We start from the raw sequence: 17436 nt of genomic DNA on the forward strand, positions 1-17436 counted from the left end.
CCTGGGGGGTCAGGCCTGCAGGCACTCACACTTGGCACCTGCTCCAAAACCCTTTCAGGTCTTTGAGGATCTGGGCCCTGGGCCTGGGTCTCCCGGCGGCTCAGAAAAGCTGGCCTGCCCGGCCAGAGAGGGAACCACGCGATTCAGAAAAGCAGTGCCCTTCAGCAGCCTCTCCACCGTCTGGGCTCCCCAAAGGCAGAGCGGGACGCTGGAAATGTGTGCGCGCTGTGGTATGGGTGTGCAAGTGTGCGAAGGGGGCGTGTTGTGTGAGCGAGAGGGTAGCGGATGTATGTGTGCGTGTGCGCGCGTGGCTCCGGGTGTGCGCCGCCGCTGCGATAGCGGGTCCTTTCCTGGGGCGGGCGACGGGCGGGCTGGGAAGGTCTCCTCCTCTCACCACATTGAGAAATCTCAGTGAGTCACCGAGTGGTTCTGCATATTAATGAGCTCGCTCGCTGCGAGGGCAGGAGCGGATTTAAAAGAGGCCAGGGCGGGCGGAGGGAGGCTGTGGAGAGAGCGCGGAAACAAGCGCAGAGCGCAGCGCACGGCGACAGACAGCCCTGGGCATCCACCGACGGCGCAGCCGGAGCCAGCCGAGCCGGAAGGCGCGCCCCGGGCAGAAAAAGCCGAGCAGAGCCGGGTGGCGTCTCAGGGCCGCCGCTCCGACGGGCCAGCGCCCTCCCCATGTCCCTGCTCCCGCGCCGCGCCCCTTCGGTCAGCATGAGGCTCCTGGCGGCCGCGCTGCTCCTGCTGCTGCTGGCGCTGTACACCGCGCGCGTGGACGGTGAGTGCAGGGAGCTCCCCTTGTCGCCGTCTCGTCTTGTCCTGGCCTGGGGAACCCAAGCTCCAATTTCTAGGCATCCCGGGATCCCGCGGGGGTGGTCTGGGTGGGCACCAAGGTGGTCGAGGGGCAGGAGACCGCCTAGCAACTAAGCTGTTGCCCCGCGTTTCCTCGCAGGGTCCAAATGCAAGTGCTCCCGGAAGGGACCCAAGATCCGCTACAGCGACGTGAAGAAGCTGGAAATGAAGCCAAAGTACCCGCACTGCGAGGAGAAGATGGTTATGTGAGTTCTCGCTCCTCACCTTGAGGGGGTGCGCACTGCTGTCAACCCGATGCCAGGGCACAGCCTGGGCCTGGTCGGGCTAAAAAACATTTCTCTCTGACTTTGTCAAGGCCCTGGAAAAGTCTTTGTAATTGCCCAACGAGTCCTTAGGACGCTGGCGAGACACTCTGGAAGACAGTCGGGAAAGGGGGTCACTGTCCCGCTCCGGAACAGCGCCTCCAGGTTCACCCTTGCTAGGATTCAAATGAGTAGTCTCCCTATTTGTACCATGGGCCACCCACTCTGCTAGGGCCATCAAGGGTTAAAGGGCTCCCTTATGCCAACTCAGAAAACCTAGACTGAAATCACTTAAAACACACTCACACCCAAACTGTGAGGCGTGCTGCCTTCCTGTCACTGGACAGAGGACTAATGCAAACACTATCTTAAGTCCTGACTCCCTTCAGAGCCTTGTTCCAGTCAGAGACAAGCGGACCGCAAGTTTTTGGCTCCTAGAGATTTCATTTTGAGAACGCTCCACGAGCTTCCCTCACCGGCTGTACTCCTTATGGGTCCCCGATACGGAGCAGTACTGCAGAAAGTGCTCTGCTGGGGTTAATGTGCCACATGGCTGGAGCCCTGCTTGGTGGGGATGTGGGGAATGTTGGAAAAACTGGGGCAGAGTGAGAGAACACTTAGTTTCTTGCTCCTCCGCCTTCCCAATTAACCACTTGAGGCCAGCACCGCTGCCTCCTCATCAATATGCTCTTGGCCAGGAAGGGAGCCCTTGGCAAAGCAGCTACCAAATATTTGCCACAGACCATTGGCCCCTCTTCCCCTCCCCCAGAAACAGGACGCACTTTATTCTCAGTCTGGGCAAGTGCCCTCCACCAGCTGGCCCCTACCGGCCCAAAGGCCTTCACACAGTGTCTGCAAAAGCAGTGCACACCCCCACCCAGCAACCCCCATCCCCGTCTAGGGGCTACACAGTCAGGCTGAAATTAGGGGAATTCAGAAATCCACTGGAACTGAGCTGACCCCACTGCCTTCCTTCACAGACACCTAAATTAACCCCCTTGTCCCTACCCCTTGCCTTGCAGACCAAATTCAAAGAAAATACCCAAAAATCCTTTTGGGTGGGGGCCAAGTGTCAAATGAGCTGGGAAAGGAGCTCCAAGCTCCTCAGGGCTTCCAGTTTGGGGGCTAAGAATGACAGGGGAATTCCAAGTTAAATCTCACTCGTCTAAGAGCTGAAAACCACTCCATTAACCAAGCAAGTTTCTGAGACCTTGCAGGGGAAGAAAGCAGGGTAAAGGATGCAGTGATACCTAAAAAGGACAGAGCCGTCAGTAAATAGGCTTGCTCTTTTCCTGGCTAAACTTTTCCACATATAGAGAAAAACTATAGCTAGGCAACTGTGAGAAAGGCTTTATGGAGCATTGTAGAAACTTGCAGGGGCCTCAGGAGATCAGCACACAATCCAATCACCCTCTACTAAACCTCCACCCCACCCCCTAGAGCCTCCCACTCCATCCCTGAGGGCTGGGGGCTCCTCTCCCTCTCCACAATCCTAAAACTCTCCAAATCAGATGAGGGGCCAGCACTTTTGCAAAGCAGGTTTTCAGCCACAAAGGCTGAACAAAAGCAAATTTTCCAGCTCACTCTGAGTCACCCAGAAATCTCTGCTGAGGCTGGGGGTGGGGGCAAGAGTAGGGGCTGGGGGAGAGGTCCGCTTTGCAAGTGGGAGTCCTTGCACCCAGAAGGATCCAGGAGAGTCCAAATTCTAGAAAGAGCAATTTGTGTCATAGGTCCATGGAGCTCTCACCAAAACCCTTACACCCCCCAAAACTGTGGAGGAGAGGGTCACAGGACTCAGAATTTCTGATAGTTGCTGGAGTCACAAATCCCCATGTCTGCACTCCACAACCGATTTTCATAATCCCAGTATTATGACATGGCATTTGAGCACTGTAGTGAGAGGGCTGAGTGTCCCTTCCTGCTCTCCCTGACCTTCAGGATTTGGGATGCACAGCCTGCACGCTGACCTAACTGAGAAAAGGGTTTTTATCAGGCATTGCCACGTCCTTTCCTTCAGAATGCTAAAGCAGCCTTGTAGGCAGAAAGAGAAAAGCATTTGCTAAATTCCTGCAGGGTGACTGGGCACAGTGGGGGAGAGAGACAACCAGAGTTCACTCTGAAGCCTGGCCCATGCTCAAGGCTAGAGGAATGACCCGGGTCACAGAGGAGTCCAGTCAAGGCAGGCACCATCACCTGGCATCAGCAGGAAGACCCACCCCCTGCCCCAAGGAGCTTAGGCCCTAGCGGGGACCCCAGAAACCGAGAGCACAGAGAAGGGAAGAGAACAGGTTGCCCAGGAACATTATGCCCCCATTCTGGTGGCAAGATCCGATTTTCTTTCCCCATCAATTGGAAGACTGAAGTAATGGGAATCCTATCCCTTCTAGAACTTAGCCCATATAAGCTCTGACATTTTCCATTTGGTAACAGTGGGGAACTAGCTGACCTCTGTCCCTCTCTTCTCACTCTTTCCACTCTCACTTCCAGTCTCCCCTCTTTGCCCTCCAAGCCCATTCCAGCACCCCAGTCTACCATCATGGCTTGCATGGCTGTGACCCCTCAAGAAGTGGCATCCTCACCTCTCACCTTGCACTTTTCCAAATACCCTAGGTGGTCCCTTATTCCCCCCAACTCCTATCATGCCTGTGGCCTAGAGGGGCTCAGAAGTTCTGAGCAGCAGGCTTGTCTCACCCTTCAGGCTGGAGCCCCCACAGCAAGGCTACTCTTTCCCCTTGGCCACTTCATCTTCCATGACCAATGACTAGTAACAGTAACTATTAATTGTGCATCTACCAGGTCCTGGGTACTTCGTAAAGATTGTATCTTTTAATCATCCCAATAACCCTGTGAGATAGTCCTATTATTGTACCCATTTTACAGATGGCCAAACTGGATTCAGAGAGGTTACCCAAGGTCCCACAGCCAAACTTGAGATTCAGTCCCAGGCCCCTACAGTCTGCACAACACCTGCTTCGCTACCCACATGGCTAGGCTTCTGCTGGGTGTTGGGATGTTGGCTGATAGAGGCCTGAGATCTTCAGGCTGTGCAGAAGAGAGGTCTTACTCTTCTGCTTAGGGGTGAGATACCTGGGACCTCACACAAGGCCAACAGGACTTTGCCTCAGGATCAGGAGATGCCCAGCCCTGGGACAATCTGTGGTGGGTCAGAGGGAACTGGGGTTGAGAAGACAGAAACTAGAATGTCTGAAGGGCATGTCTGTGCCTTGCCAAGAGCTCCTCAAATCCAAGGACAGAGGTTTTGGCATGTGCACCTTGCTGGCATTAGCTTTCTCCACCTCCTGATCCCAGGCTCGGAGGGGCTGGGAGTCCTCTGACCTTTGTTCCCCAAAAGAGGTCTGAGCCCTGGAGACAACACACTGCATGAGGTTGGGGGTGGGAGAGACTATCCCAGACTCTCAGGACTCCCAGGGAAAAAGTGAGGGCTGCTCACTACATACAGGGTTAGGCCCTAATATGGAGTCAGAGGATAAGGGGACAACCAGAACCTTCCAAAGAGCCAGCCTGGAAGTGAGCACATAAGTAGGCTCCCTTGAGAGGAGGCAGGAAGCCACAGTCTCTCAGGGCCCTGACTTAGCCCAGGGCTACTCACAGGCCACACGAGAGGCAACATGATATTCAGGCTCCTCAACCCTCCACCTCATCCTGCTCCGTTTCAGCATCACCACCAAGAGCGTGTCGAGGTACCGAGGTCAGGAGCACTGCCTGCACCCCAAGCTGCAGAGCACCAAGCGCTTCATCAAGTGGTACAACGCCTGGAACGAGAAGCGCAGGTACGCCCTGCCTCTACTCACCTTCCTTCCCACCAGACCCAGCTGTGGCTCTCAGGATGGGAAGGGACCCCCCCTACCAGGTCATCTAGCCGCATCTAATATGTGAACACCCACCACAACATCCACAGCAAACACATACTCAGACAATGCTTACATACCCCCAGGGACAAGAAACTCACCACTTACCAAAGCTAGCTATCCATCTCTTGTCCATTTGCAAGCATGGCAGGTTTGTCATTTTGTAAACTAAAGTCTGTCTCCCTCTAATATTCACATTATAATCTTAATTCCTCTTTTAAGTTACATAAGTTGTTAAATGGCAGGGTGAGCACTGGCATGGCTGCCAGGGGAGCTCTGAGGACTTCAGCGGGGTGAAATGTGACCACTTAGGTGACTGTGTATGTTGGCTATAAAACTGTGCTATAAAACCATGAGGCGCTGAGGATGATCCTTGCCAGAAACATGTTTTCTTCTCCAAGATGCCCCACTCCCTCTGCTGCCCAGAAACCTGATAAACTCCTTCCTTTGCAGGTGCTGGAAGGCACCACAGGTTTGGCTCTTTAAAATCAGAGCCACTGTTAACCAAGGCGGGCAGCAGTGTTAAGACCACCAGCACCCTGAACCAGCCCTATATTTACTGGGCACTGTTTCCTTAAAATCAGAAGGTGGCTTCCCATCTCTGGTCTCCTGTGGTCTTATGTCCGTCCTCGGAGGGAGAATCCAGTTCCTAGCTCCCCTGTACCATGCGAAAGTAGCCTGTCCTGTCTCACTCCTCAAATACGCAGAGTCTGTTTACACATTTGCCTGCATGATCAGGAAGCACACACACACACATACGCATGCATGCACACACCATGTAGGTGACTTCCCCAGGAGCTAGTGCCAGCACCCCCTGCTGCAGAGGGGGAAATCAAGCCTAAATGGGAGAGAGGGGTGACTTGCCTGGGAGGACAGGGCAAAACCAGGACAGCAAACCAGGCCTCCTGGTGCTACCCCACGAGCTGCCCTCACAGGGTGGAAGGTACAGCCATAGTGGGTGCCTGCATTGCCCTCCCCTCACCTGGCCCAGCCGTGCTACCCCAGGCTCAGCCCTGTGACCAGCTCTCTCAGAGCTGACACTCGGGCTCAACCCCTATACCTGAGCCTTTTTTGCTGCCTCCAAAACAGCCTCATCTGCAGTTGCTTGAAATAGAAAGTGATGAGAGCGAGAAATTATTTTCTATAAATCTGCTGGGAATGAAGCCCTCTTTCTGGTCAAGCCAGACAGCTCATGTGGCAAAGGCCAGAACTGCGCAGTCCACTCTCTGTCACCCTTCAGGCCCTGTATCATCAAAACTGGCAGAAGGCTAATCCCATGGGCAGGTTATGGAAGAGGCTGAGGGCATCTTGATCTGACTGCTGGGGGATACTCAAACCTTTAGCTCACCTTGGAGGCACCCACAGGTCTAAACATGGCCCTGCTTTTTTTTTCCTGAAAATTCCAATAACAAAAGCAATGAGAGCCTCTCAGCTACCAGGACTTCTCTCACTTTGCTATAAAATTAGTTCACCCCTCTTTCTTGGAGTGTTGAGGTCCCTGCCCTCCCCACCTCCCTCCCCTGAAACAAGTTGAAAATATCTTAATGAATGTAGAACGGTGATAAAGGAAGTGTTTGAAGTCCTCTTTGTACAGAGAGAGAGAGAGAGAGAGAGAGAATGCCAAAGCTAGGGTGGAGGAAGTAGAAGGGTACACGGTGGGCTCAGGCCCATGGGGGCCACACAGAGGAGCTCTGTGCACTTCAGAGACCAGAGCTTCCAGGGAGCTTCCAGCCACCACAGGAAGCAGCCTAGTCAGGCATTTTATTTCAAGGCATAATTCGGTGGTCTTACTCGGAAATCAAGAACGAGACAGAGAAGTGATAGGCTAAGTGTAACGTATGGCCCCAGGGCAGCCATGGGGCAGAACTAGAAGAAAGCAAAATATCTAACTGGGGACAGCTTGAGAGGTGAGGGGAAGGTGAGGTTGGGAACCAGTAGAGATGAGGCAATGCAGCCAGGAGCAGGGACTGAGGGGCACAGGCCTCCTGCACCACTGCCCCACCCCACCAACCACCTCTTCTGTCTCCAGGAAGCAGCTTCTAGAGCTAGCATTCTTCTGGAGGACATGCATTATTTGGGCAAAATACAAAGAAATATACAAGCCTAAGTCAAGGGAGAGAATGCCTCCCACCCTTGCTATTTTCTCTAAATAGAAAGGCTGAGTACAGACGCGGAAAGAAACAAGGAGGTGCGGCAGCAGCCCGCCATGCTAGAGAAAGACTACATTCCTGCCACTAACAGTCAGTGGCCACTGGGCAAATCTTAAGTCTGTGGTGCCTCAGTTTCCTCATATGCAAAGCAGATTTGTTCCATAGGCCTCTGAGGACAAAATGAGATTGCAGAGGTGAGACTGCAGATGGTTAGAAAGGACAAAGCCACACTGGTGTGAGTGTTCAGGGTCCCTGGGACCACATCCTCAGAAGGATCCCTCCCACTTCTCCCTGGGGGTTCCTGCAGTTCTGAGACAGGGGCTTTCCCTGCAGACCAGAAGTGAATGAAGCCGCTTAGCCAGCAGCTTGTGAACTGCCTGCCTCATGTCCTGTCCTGAGCCACTTACATGTGTGTTTTTTCTCCCCAGGGTCTACGAAGAATAGGGTGAAAAACCTCAGATGGGAAAACTCCAAACCAGTTGGGAGACTTGTGCAAAGGACTTTGCAGATTAAAAAAAAAAAAAAAAAAAGCCTTTCTTTCTCACAGGCATAAGACACAAATTATATATTGTTATGAAGCACTTTTTACCAACGGTCAGTTTTTACATTTTATAGCTGTGTGCGAAAGGCTTCCAGATGTGAGACCCATCTCTCTTGTGCTCCAGACTTCACCACAGGCTGCTTTTTATCGAAAAGGGGAAAACTCATGCCTTTCCTTTTTAAAAAATGCTTTTTTGTATTTGTCCATACATCACTATACATCTGAGCTTTATAAGCGCCCGGGAGGAACAATGAGCTTGGTAGACACATTTCCTTGCAGTGTTGCTCCGTTCCTAGCTTGGGAAGCTTCCACTCAGAGATCCTGGTGCCTCGGCACAGCTGCCACGGGCTCTCCTGGGCTTATGGCCGGTCACAGCCTCAGTGTGACTCCGCAGTGGCCCCTGTAGCCGGGCAAGCAGGAGCAGGTCTCTCTGCATCTGTTCTTTGAGGAACTCAAGTTTGGTTGCCAGAAAAATGTGCTTCATTCCCCCCTGGTTAATTTTTACACACTCTAGGAAACATTTCCAAGATCCTGTGATGGCGAGACAAATGATCCTTAAAGAAGGTGTGGGGTCTTTCCCAACCTGAGGGTTTCTGAAAGGTTCACAGGTTCAATATTTAATGCTTCAGAAGCACGTGAGGTTCTCAATACTGTCAGCAAAAACCTTAGGAGAAAACTTAAAAATATATGAATACATGCGCAATACACAGCTACAGACACACATTCTGTTGACAAGGGAAAGCCTTCAAAGCATGTTTCTTTCCCTCACCACAACGGAACATGCAGTACTAAAGCAATATATTTGTGATTCCCCATGTAATTCTTCAATGTTAAACAGTGCAGTCCTCTTTTGAAAGCTAAGATGACCATGCACCCTTTCCTCTGTACATATACCCTTAAGAACGCCCCCTCCACACACTGCCCCCCAGTATATGCCGCATTGTACTGCTGTGTTATATGCTATGTACATGTCAGAAACCATTAGCATTGCATGCAGGTTTCATATTCTTTCTAAGATGGAAAGTAATAAAATATATTTGAAATGTACCAAAATTCTAGACTGCTGCCTTTTTTCTATTTAATTAAGCTAGGATGACAATAAAATGTTTACCATGTCCTGAAAAAATAAGGACAAATATGCTGGGAAAGAAAACTGGTATTTCCCAAATACCTGTCAACACCATCACTTCTGTGGAATGTGTGGAGCTGTCATTACAGTCGGGAAGCCAATAAGCCAGGCCTTGAGGCTAAGGCTCCTTCCCCGATGATTCCTACCCCTGCAGCAGGTTTATCAGAGCGGGCAGGTTGGATGGAGCACTAGAGGGAACTAGAGGGTCACGATCCCAGCCTCCTCCACGCAAGACCACACTGTGCCTCAGCACCAGAGGGCAGCAAAGAGCCTGGATGCCTCAGCCAAGGGCTCTCCAAGTTCCCTGGGGCTGCATGAGGACGGCAACAATAGAGGACTGGTGTAATTATTGCCTACTGTGAGCCAGACCCTGTGCAGAGAGCCTTACATGCCCTATCTCTTTGAATCCTGGTAACAACCACAACGGGGGTGGTTCTATTGAAGCTCCATTTTACAGATGAGGAAACCAAGGCTCAATGAGGTGAGCACATCACTCATATTCTCCCACTTAGAGAAGACAGTAGATGGGACCAGTCAAGATGCCCTGGGGTCCAGGGCCCCAAGACGCCAGGGGGACTCGGGGAGGTGGGAAATGCCCACCTGGGAGGCTGTGGGACTCAGGAGCTGGGCATCTGGGAGCCACGCCTGGGAGATACTGGAGCTGTTCCTGCCCCTGCCAGGTGGACAGGTGGACAGTAGGGCACACCTCATGGTGCTTCTAGTGACTGCATGTCGTAAGCCCATGTAAAGCACTTAGCAGGATACCAGGGCATGGTGAGCACGTGGTAATGGAAGCCCTCCTTTTTTTTTTTTTTTTTTCCCTGAGACAGGGTCTCGCTCTGTCACCCAGGCTGGAGTGCAGTGGCACGATCATGGTTCACTGCGGCCTTGAACTCCTGACCTCAAGGGATCCTCCTGCCTCAGCCTCCCAAGTAGCTGGGACTACAGGCACATACCACCATGCCTGGCAAGATGGGATCTCTCTACGTTGCCCAGGCCAATCTCAAACTCCTGGACTCAAGTGATCCTCCTCCCACCTCAGCCTTCCAAAGTGCTGGGATTACAGGCATGAGCCACCATGCCCAGCCAGAAGCTATTTTAATAAGCACAACACCAGACCAGCCACTTTGCACTTTGTACCAACTACCCACAGCCCTGCATCTCACTGTATCCTAAAGTCAGCCAGGCCCTGAAACAGGCCTCTCTGCCTTCCCTGGGTTCCCCACACCCAGAAGGACTCTACCCTGTCTGCTACACTAGCAACTGGGAGCCAGTCACCCAAGTCCCCTTCACCTCCCCAGGAAGCTTCCTGAAACACTGGTTCTGCACACACTTATGAGGACACCCAGCAAGTACCCTGTCCCAGCATGTCCCCGGCAAGGTGCTACCACAAACGCTTTTATCACCATCTCGTTTCCTCCTGGCGGCTTCAGATTACACCACATGTATTCCTGAGGAAGCTGAAGATCAGAGAGGTTGAGAAAGTTGCCCAGAGTCACAAAGCTACCACTCATCACACCCTTCAATGGCTGGGCCTGGCAGCCTTTCTGCTGAGGGGTGGAGGAGGGGCAGGCTGAGGCCACAGTGAACTGGAGACCATGAATGCCCTGCAGCAGCCCTGCCTTTCCCTTCATTATGGAGAAAGAAGGTAGACTAGACAGGGAAACCCTGAGACCAACAGACAGAACAGAATGCAAGAGCCCCAGAAGACAGTGCATACCAGGGCAGGGCAGAGCAGAGGCCAAGCCTCTTGCTGGGAGCCCCGAACCCTGCCTGACCTCAGAGCAGCACCAATGGAGCCTCAGGAAGGAAGGGCAGTATACAAAGCTGGCTGAAGAGCCCCGGCCGCCGAGAGCAAAAGCCGCTCCAAGACAGCACAGGCCATGGGGTGCCGCTTGTAAACAAGCCATACACACTCCCTGTCCTTGCTGGGGCTCTCCTCATCCTGCCTGTGGCTCTAGTGCTAGGCCACCCTCCTCTAACTGTGCTGGCCCAGATGGTCCCTCCCTTCTCTGACATCTGAAGTCACAGATTGGATCATTAATAACAGTAACAGTGTCACCTCACACTGGTCCAGCCACTGATCCAGGCACTCACCCAAGCACTGGCCCCACATGCTCTATCTGCACTCCCACAATGCGCTATGTGGCAGGTGCCCAAGGAAGTGAAGCACTTTGCTTAGGAGAGTAGAGGAAGTCCTGGAAAACAAGCCTCAGCTGGTCAAAGCGCAGAAAGGGTGGAGAGTCTGCGTGTAAATGTCTCCATTCCCTACAGAGATGGGGTCCCAGGAGAACAGTGGCTGAGCTATGCTTCCAGGGAGAGCTTGGGCCCTTTCCTCCCGCAGACAGGGATTAGCTTGACCACTAAGAATAGACTCTGAGCCCAAATACTTCACCAAACACCAAATGAGGACCCACAGGTGCCTGGAACTGTGTGAGGCTCCAGGGAAGAATCTTCTTTCCCGGGGTTACAGACCTGTTTCCTGTACCTCTTCTCCTCTGGGCCTCCCAGTATCCCTATGAGGTGTCCACTTGCCAGTTTCCAGGAAAGAGAGTAATCCCAGTGCAGCAAAGCAAGGCCAGGTGGCCTTTCAGAGTGGGCTCTGCACTGCTGGCTCTCATGGGCTTCCCTGGATAAGAGCAAGCTTCTCCTCTGCACACAGGGCAGACCCGGCCCACATACAGGCCCCACCTCCGCTGGAGCCACTGCTTCCTCACAGTTAGGCTTGTTTTGGTTCCAAATGCCATTGCCCTGACTTCCCACAGGCTCGTCCTGAGCAGGCCCTGGTGCTGTAGTGGGCTGACACCAGCATGGCCATGTCCTCAGAGAGCTCCAGCCCAGCCCTGCAGCTCAACTCCTCCACCTCACCTGACCACTCTCAGATCTCCTCCACTCAGAGCTTCTCCTGGTCATCCTGGACTGACTACATAATTTGCAGGGCTAGGTGCAAAAAAAAAAAAAAAATGATGCAGGCCCCCTGTTCAAAAATTATTAAGAATTTCTAGACAGCAACAGCAGGGTATTAAACCAAGCATGGGGCCCTTTCCAGACATGCTCTGTGCAACTCACATGTCACAAACTCATGGGGCCAACCCTGCCTCCAGTATCAACTCTAATATACATATGGGTGACTTATTTTGGTCCTGAATTATTACATAATTTGCACTACAATTTAACAGTTTTATTTTAACCTGAGCATCTAAGAAGAAGCCCTTCTTAGAAACCAGGAGCTGTGTCATATGCTGCTTTGTAAAAACCTCCCAGAATCTATGATAGCACTTACAAGGTACTCAAACACAGCTGAATTAACATTAGGATCATAGGGAGATGCCTGAGAACACGCTTTCTTCACGCATTCCTGAGCTACTGCTATGTGCTAAACTTTGCTGGGCACCATGGGGAACAGAGGTATGACTGGCTGTGCTCCTTTATCCTCAAGGACAGAGTTCAACCATTCGTTCACTCAGTCACTGTTGCATGATTAAACATCTGCTCTGTGCTGGATGCTGGAGATGGCCCCTCCAGAAACTCAGTCTACAGGGAGGCAAAGAAACTGCTTGAAATTTCCTGTTGGTCTGACTGCCAGACGGACTCACGGTAGACTCGGGCAGCCCCAAAGGGGTGGGTGTCTCACCCAGGCTCAGAGGAGGAGACCCCTGATCAAGACCTCTGTCAGTCCTGGGAAGGCTCATGGCAGATTGCAAGTCATTATCAGGCAAGAAAAAAAAAAGGTGCTGATTCCATCCTGGCTCTCACATGGCCCGTGGCCGCCATGCCCATGTGCAATGAGATAGGCTAGCTGCGGCAGAGCACCAAGGGCAGAGAAGTAGAGAACACTGGGGGATTTAGAGGAGGCCTGGGAGCTTCAGCCATGCCCCAGATGCACGTCCACAGAGCCCAGCCCCAGCCTCAGTCCCCACCCCCCTCTCGCCCAGCTCCCTTCTCTCCGCCTGCTCTGCCAGGACACCGTGATGGGGGCCTCGGAACCTCAAAGGCAAAGAAGCCCACGCAACCTTTCCTGCTCAACCTCCCACACAAGGAAGACACTGTGCTGCTTTTAGAACCCCTGGGGTGTTTTCTTCTCCTCCTGTTTTTGAAAAGTTACATGGATATTCTTGGAGGTCTTCAAGAAAGCACTAAAACCCTAAGCTATTTTCTTGCTTTCAAAGTAACATTTCCCAGCTTCCTCCACACAAGTCCGCGCTCACCACCAGAGGGCAGCCGAGAGTCCGGATGTCTCAGCCAAGAGCTCTCCAAGTTCCCTGAGGCTGCAGGAGGACGGCGACAAGAACTAGTGTAATTATTACTTACTATGAGCCAGACCCTGTGTGGAGGGCCTTACATACCCTATCTCATTGAATCCTGGTAACGACCACCAAGGGAGTGTTCTATTGAAGCTCCATTTTACAGATGAGGAAACCAAGGTTCAGCGAGGTGAACACATCACTCATGTTCACACAGCTAGCAGGTGGAAGAGACAGGATTCAAACCCACGTGTGTCTGGCTCCAAGGAGACTGTCTGCTCTCCGAAGTACGCAGTGTCTTACAGTTCCTGTCCACCCCAGCCCACAGGATGCTCCACTGTGCTCTCCTGCTCCGGCTCGGGGCTGACCCCCTATTTATCAAATGGAGATTAATCATCCAGTTAACCTGGGCCACACGAACAACCAGCCTCAGCCAGGTTTGTTTTTCTGGTGTCTAGTTCTGTCTACTACAGGCAGACACCTGCAGAAATCACATGCTACTCTAGGGCCTCTCCCCCGATCCAGAAAGGGAGCCCCGGAGCTGTGAAACGGCTGCTCCAGCTCCCGTTTGGTAGACACAAATTCCACTTGAGTAGAGGAGCAGCAGGGTTGGTTTTCCCCCAACATCAAATACACTGAAGATGCAAAATGACCATGATGTCGTCAAGTTCAACTCAACATTTTGGTTAGAAGCAAAATGATCTTCTGTTGGGTAAAAAATCAATTCAAAGCTGGATTTCAAATAATCTGCCCCATTTCACAATGAGGACAGAGTTGATATTCCGGGATGAGTGGTAGGCATGTCTAATTAGATGCAGATGAGACTCTGATCTAATATTCAAAGTTATTCCCCCAGAGCAACGGGGATGGTGAAGCAACAAGCTCTTTCTTTCAACCCATTGTTATTTAAAGGCAGCGCTCACACAAGAATCATTTCTAAATCACAAAGGCTTTTTTCCCCTGAAATAATGGCCTGCAAAGATAGACTGGAGTTAAGTATTCACATCGGTACAGCCAAAAAAAATTTCGTAAGCCAAGAAAATTACGAGACAAAGCATATCCTTCAATTCATTTATAGCTACTAGGGTACTAATCCTGCTGATACCACATATTTTGAGGGGAGCAAAGTTTAACCAACATAATAGCAACAACCGCACTTTCTTTCTCACCAAACTCCACTAATAGTCCTGTTTTAGAGATGAAGAACTGAAGGTTTGGAGAAACTAAATTGTCCTAGGCAGTGTTAAAAGTTTTGGACACTCCCAGGTTGGATGACCATATATTCTGGTTGGCCTGAGACAGTCCTGGTTTATGGTAATTGACCCAATGCAATTATGAAGAATGTTCCCTTTCACTCTCAAAAGAGTCCAAGTATGGCTGATATACTGTATAATCACCCCACTGACAGGGCCTAGCAGAAAAGTATATATGACGTCTAAGGAATGATCAGTCAACCTCTCCCCTTGGATCACCAACTCCTAAGTGAGTTTGGGCCCTTTAGAAGTTATGGTAACTCTTTAACCCCATGGAGTACCCTAGAATCCCCTGTTCCAGCCTGGCCTGCCTTCCCTGCTAGACAAAGGGTGGATCTGATGTTGTCGGATTGTTCGCTGGGAGGCACCAGGTATTTTGGAGACTCATCTGTTGAATGAAGAACTAAATAAAAAACACTGTCCCTCTCTCCATGTGTCTGCCCATATGAGATTCCCCAGACAATTTAAGCATCAGGTTCTGGTTTCAAGAAAACAAAAGTCAGCCAGGCAGCTGCACTTCCAGGAGTACTGAGGCAAACCTTTCCTTGACAATGTGGTTGGCATGTGCTTTAAGTGAGGGATTAGCTACTTCAGAGGAGTGGTAATGGGATATGGGCCTTTGACATCCTATTCCAATTCAAGGAGGCTGCAGAAGGCTAAAGCATGCTGAGAAGGCTGGGGGATCCTTCCGGACCCACAGGCACAGCTCCCTCCCCACCTTGCCGAGGACTAAAGGTTTTGGTCAAGTCTGGAGTGTTAGCCCACCAGAAGGCTACTCACTTGCTCCCTTCCCTGAGCCTGAAGGAGCTGGGGTGAAAGAGAGGGCAGAGATGTAAGATGCAGGCCATGGGGTCCCTGCTGGTGTCACAGCCTCTCTGAGCCACCTGGAGCCGGGCAGCTCTGGGACGGCCCCTGAACCCTTCAGGTTTACCGCCTCAATTTTCCTGTCTGTGTTTAGCCCAGGGCCAGAGCATTATTCTTGGGGCTTTAGGAAATGTCCAGCTGGCACTGTCTTACCTGGATGCTCACCCACTCCAGATGCTAGGGGTTTTCTGCACTTCACTGGAAACCTATTCCAATGGCTTCTCATGGGAACAGATACACAAAGGGCCCCAGGCCCCCAGCCCAATGTCCACCTCCAGGTGTCTGCAGAGCTGTCCTCAACCCTCTCCTTCAAAGTCTAGGGGCCCGTGGGTAAAATAATTTCTCCCAGTCCCAACTTTACAACTATAGTGAATATTAAATGAGATAAATGTCTCAACACAGAAAGTAGGCAGTAAATAAATGGTAGTTGTTTGTTATTATTATTACTATTATTATTATCATCTGCCTTTAACATGTCCAAGGGAAACTTTAGTTTTATATCCTATAAAACCTGGATTAACCTACCTGGATTAACTTTACTTTTTTTTTTTTTTCTGAGACGAAGTCTTGCTCTGTCGCCCAGGCTGGAGGGCAATGGTGCGATCTCAGCTCACTGTAACTTCCGCCCCTCGGGTTCAAGTGATTCTCCTTGAGAGGTGACAGCGTGCTGCTGGCAGTCCTCACAGCCCTCGCTCGCTCTCGGCGCCTCCTCTGCCTGGGCTCCCACTTTGGTGGCACTTGAGGAGCCCTTCAGCCCACCGCTGCACTGTAGGAGACCCTTTCTGGGCTGGCCAAGGCGGGAGCCGGCTCCCTCAGCTTGCAGGAAAGTGTGGAGCGAGAGGCGCGAGCCGGAACCGGGGCTGCGCGCGGCGCTTGCGGGCCAGCTGGAGTTCCGGGTGGGCGTGGGCTTAGCGGGCCTTGCACTCAGAGCAGCCGGCCGGCCCTGCCGGCCCTGCCGGCCCCGGGCAATGAGGGGCTTAGCAACCAGGCCAGCGGCTGCGGAGGGTGTACTGGGTCCCCCAGCAGTGCCAGCCCACCGGCGCTGCGCTTGATTTCTCACCGGACCTTAGCTGCCTTCCCGCGGGGCAGGGCTCAGGACCTGCAGCCCGCCGTGCCTGAGCCTCCCACCCCCTCCATGGGCTCCTGTGCGGCCCAAGCCTCCCGGATGAGCACCACCCCCTGCTCCACGGCGCCCAGTCCCATCGACCACCCAAGGGCTGAGGAGTGCGAGCGCACGGCACGGGACTGGCAGGCAGCTCCCTCTGCAGCCCCAGTGCAGGACCCACTGGGTAAAACCAGCTGGGATCCTGAGTCTGGTGGAGATGTGGAGAACCTTTATATCTAGCTCAAGGATTGTAAATACACCAGTCGGCGCTCTGTATCTAGCTCAAGGTTCGTAAACACACCAATCAACACCCTGTGTCTAGCTCGAGGTTTGTGAATGCACCAATCAACACTCTGTATCTAGCTGCTCTGGTGGTGCCTTGGAGAACCTTTATGTCCATACTCTGTATCTAACTGATCTGATGGGGACGTGGAGAACCTTTATGTCTAGCTCAGGGATTGTAAACGCACCAATCAGCACCCTGTCAAAACAGACCACTCGGCTCTACCAATCAGCAGGACATGGGTGGGGCCATATAAGAGAATAAAAGCAGGCTGCCCAAGCCAGCAGTGGTAACCCACTCGGGTCCCCTTCCACACTGTGGAAGCTTTGTTCTTTCGCTCTTTGCAATAAATCTTGCTGCTGCTCACTCTTTGGGTCCACACTGCCTTTATGAGCTGTAACACTCACTGCGAAGGTCTGCAACTTCACTCCTGAAGCCAGCAAAACCACGAACCCACCGGGAGGAACGAACAACTCCAGACGCACCGCCTTCAGAGCTGTAACACTCACGGCGAAGGTCTGCAGCTTCACTCCTGAGCCACCGAGACCACGAACCCACCAGAAGAAACTGCGAACACATCCGAACATCAGAAAGAACAAACTCCAGACGCGCCACCTTAAGAGCTGTAACACTCACCGTGAGGGTTCGTGGCTTCATTCTTGAAGTCAGTGAGACCAAGAACCCACCAATTCCGGACACATCCTGACTCAGCCTCCCAAGTAGCTGGGATTACAGGTGCATGCCACCACACCCGGCTAGTTTTTGTATTTTTAGTTGAGATGGGGTTTCACCATGATGGCCAGGCTGGTCTAGAACTCCTGACCTCAAGCAATCCACCCGCCTCAGCCTCCCAAAGTGCTGGCGTACAGGCTTGAGCCAC

The 17436-nt window shown here is 52.2% G+C and overlaps 1 protein-coding gene across 1 annotated transcript; it reads left to right on the forward strand.

Moving 5' to 3' along the window:
- Positions 1–372: 372 nt before the first annotated feature.
- CXCL14 (C-X-C motif chemokine ligand 14) lies at positions 373–8731 on the forward strand. The gene is made up of 4 exons (XM_055299800.2): positions 373–781; positions 956–1061; positions 4796–4909; positions 7566–8731. The coding sequence occupies exons 1-4, from the start codon at positions 682–684 to the stop codon at positions 7579–7581; spliced, it is 336 nt and encodes a 111-aa protein (XP_055155775.1). The 5' UTR covers positions 373–681; the 3' UTR covers positions 7582–8731.
- The last annotated feature ends 8705 nt before the right edge of the window (positions 8732–17436 follow it).

Source organism: Symphalangus syndactylus, chromosome 11, assembly GCF_028878055.3.
Source record: "Symphalangus syndactylus isolate Jambi chromosome 11, NHGRI_mSymSyn1-v2.1_pri, whole genome shotgun sequence".
NCBI lineage: Eukaryota > Metazoa > Chordata > Mammalia > Primates > Hylobatidae > Symphalangus > Symphalangus syndactylus.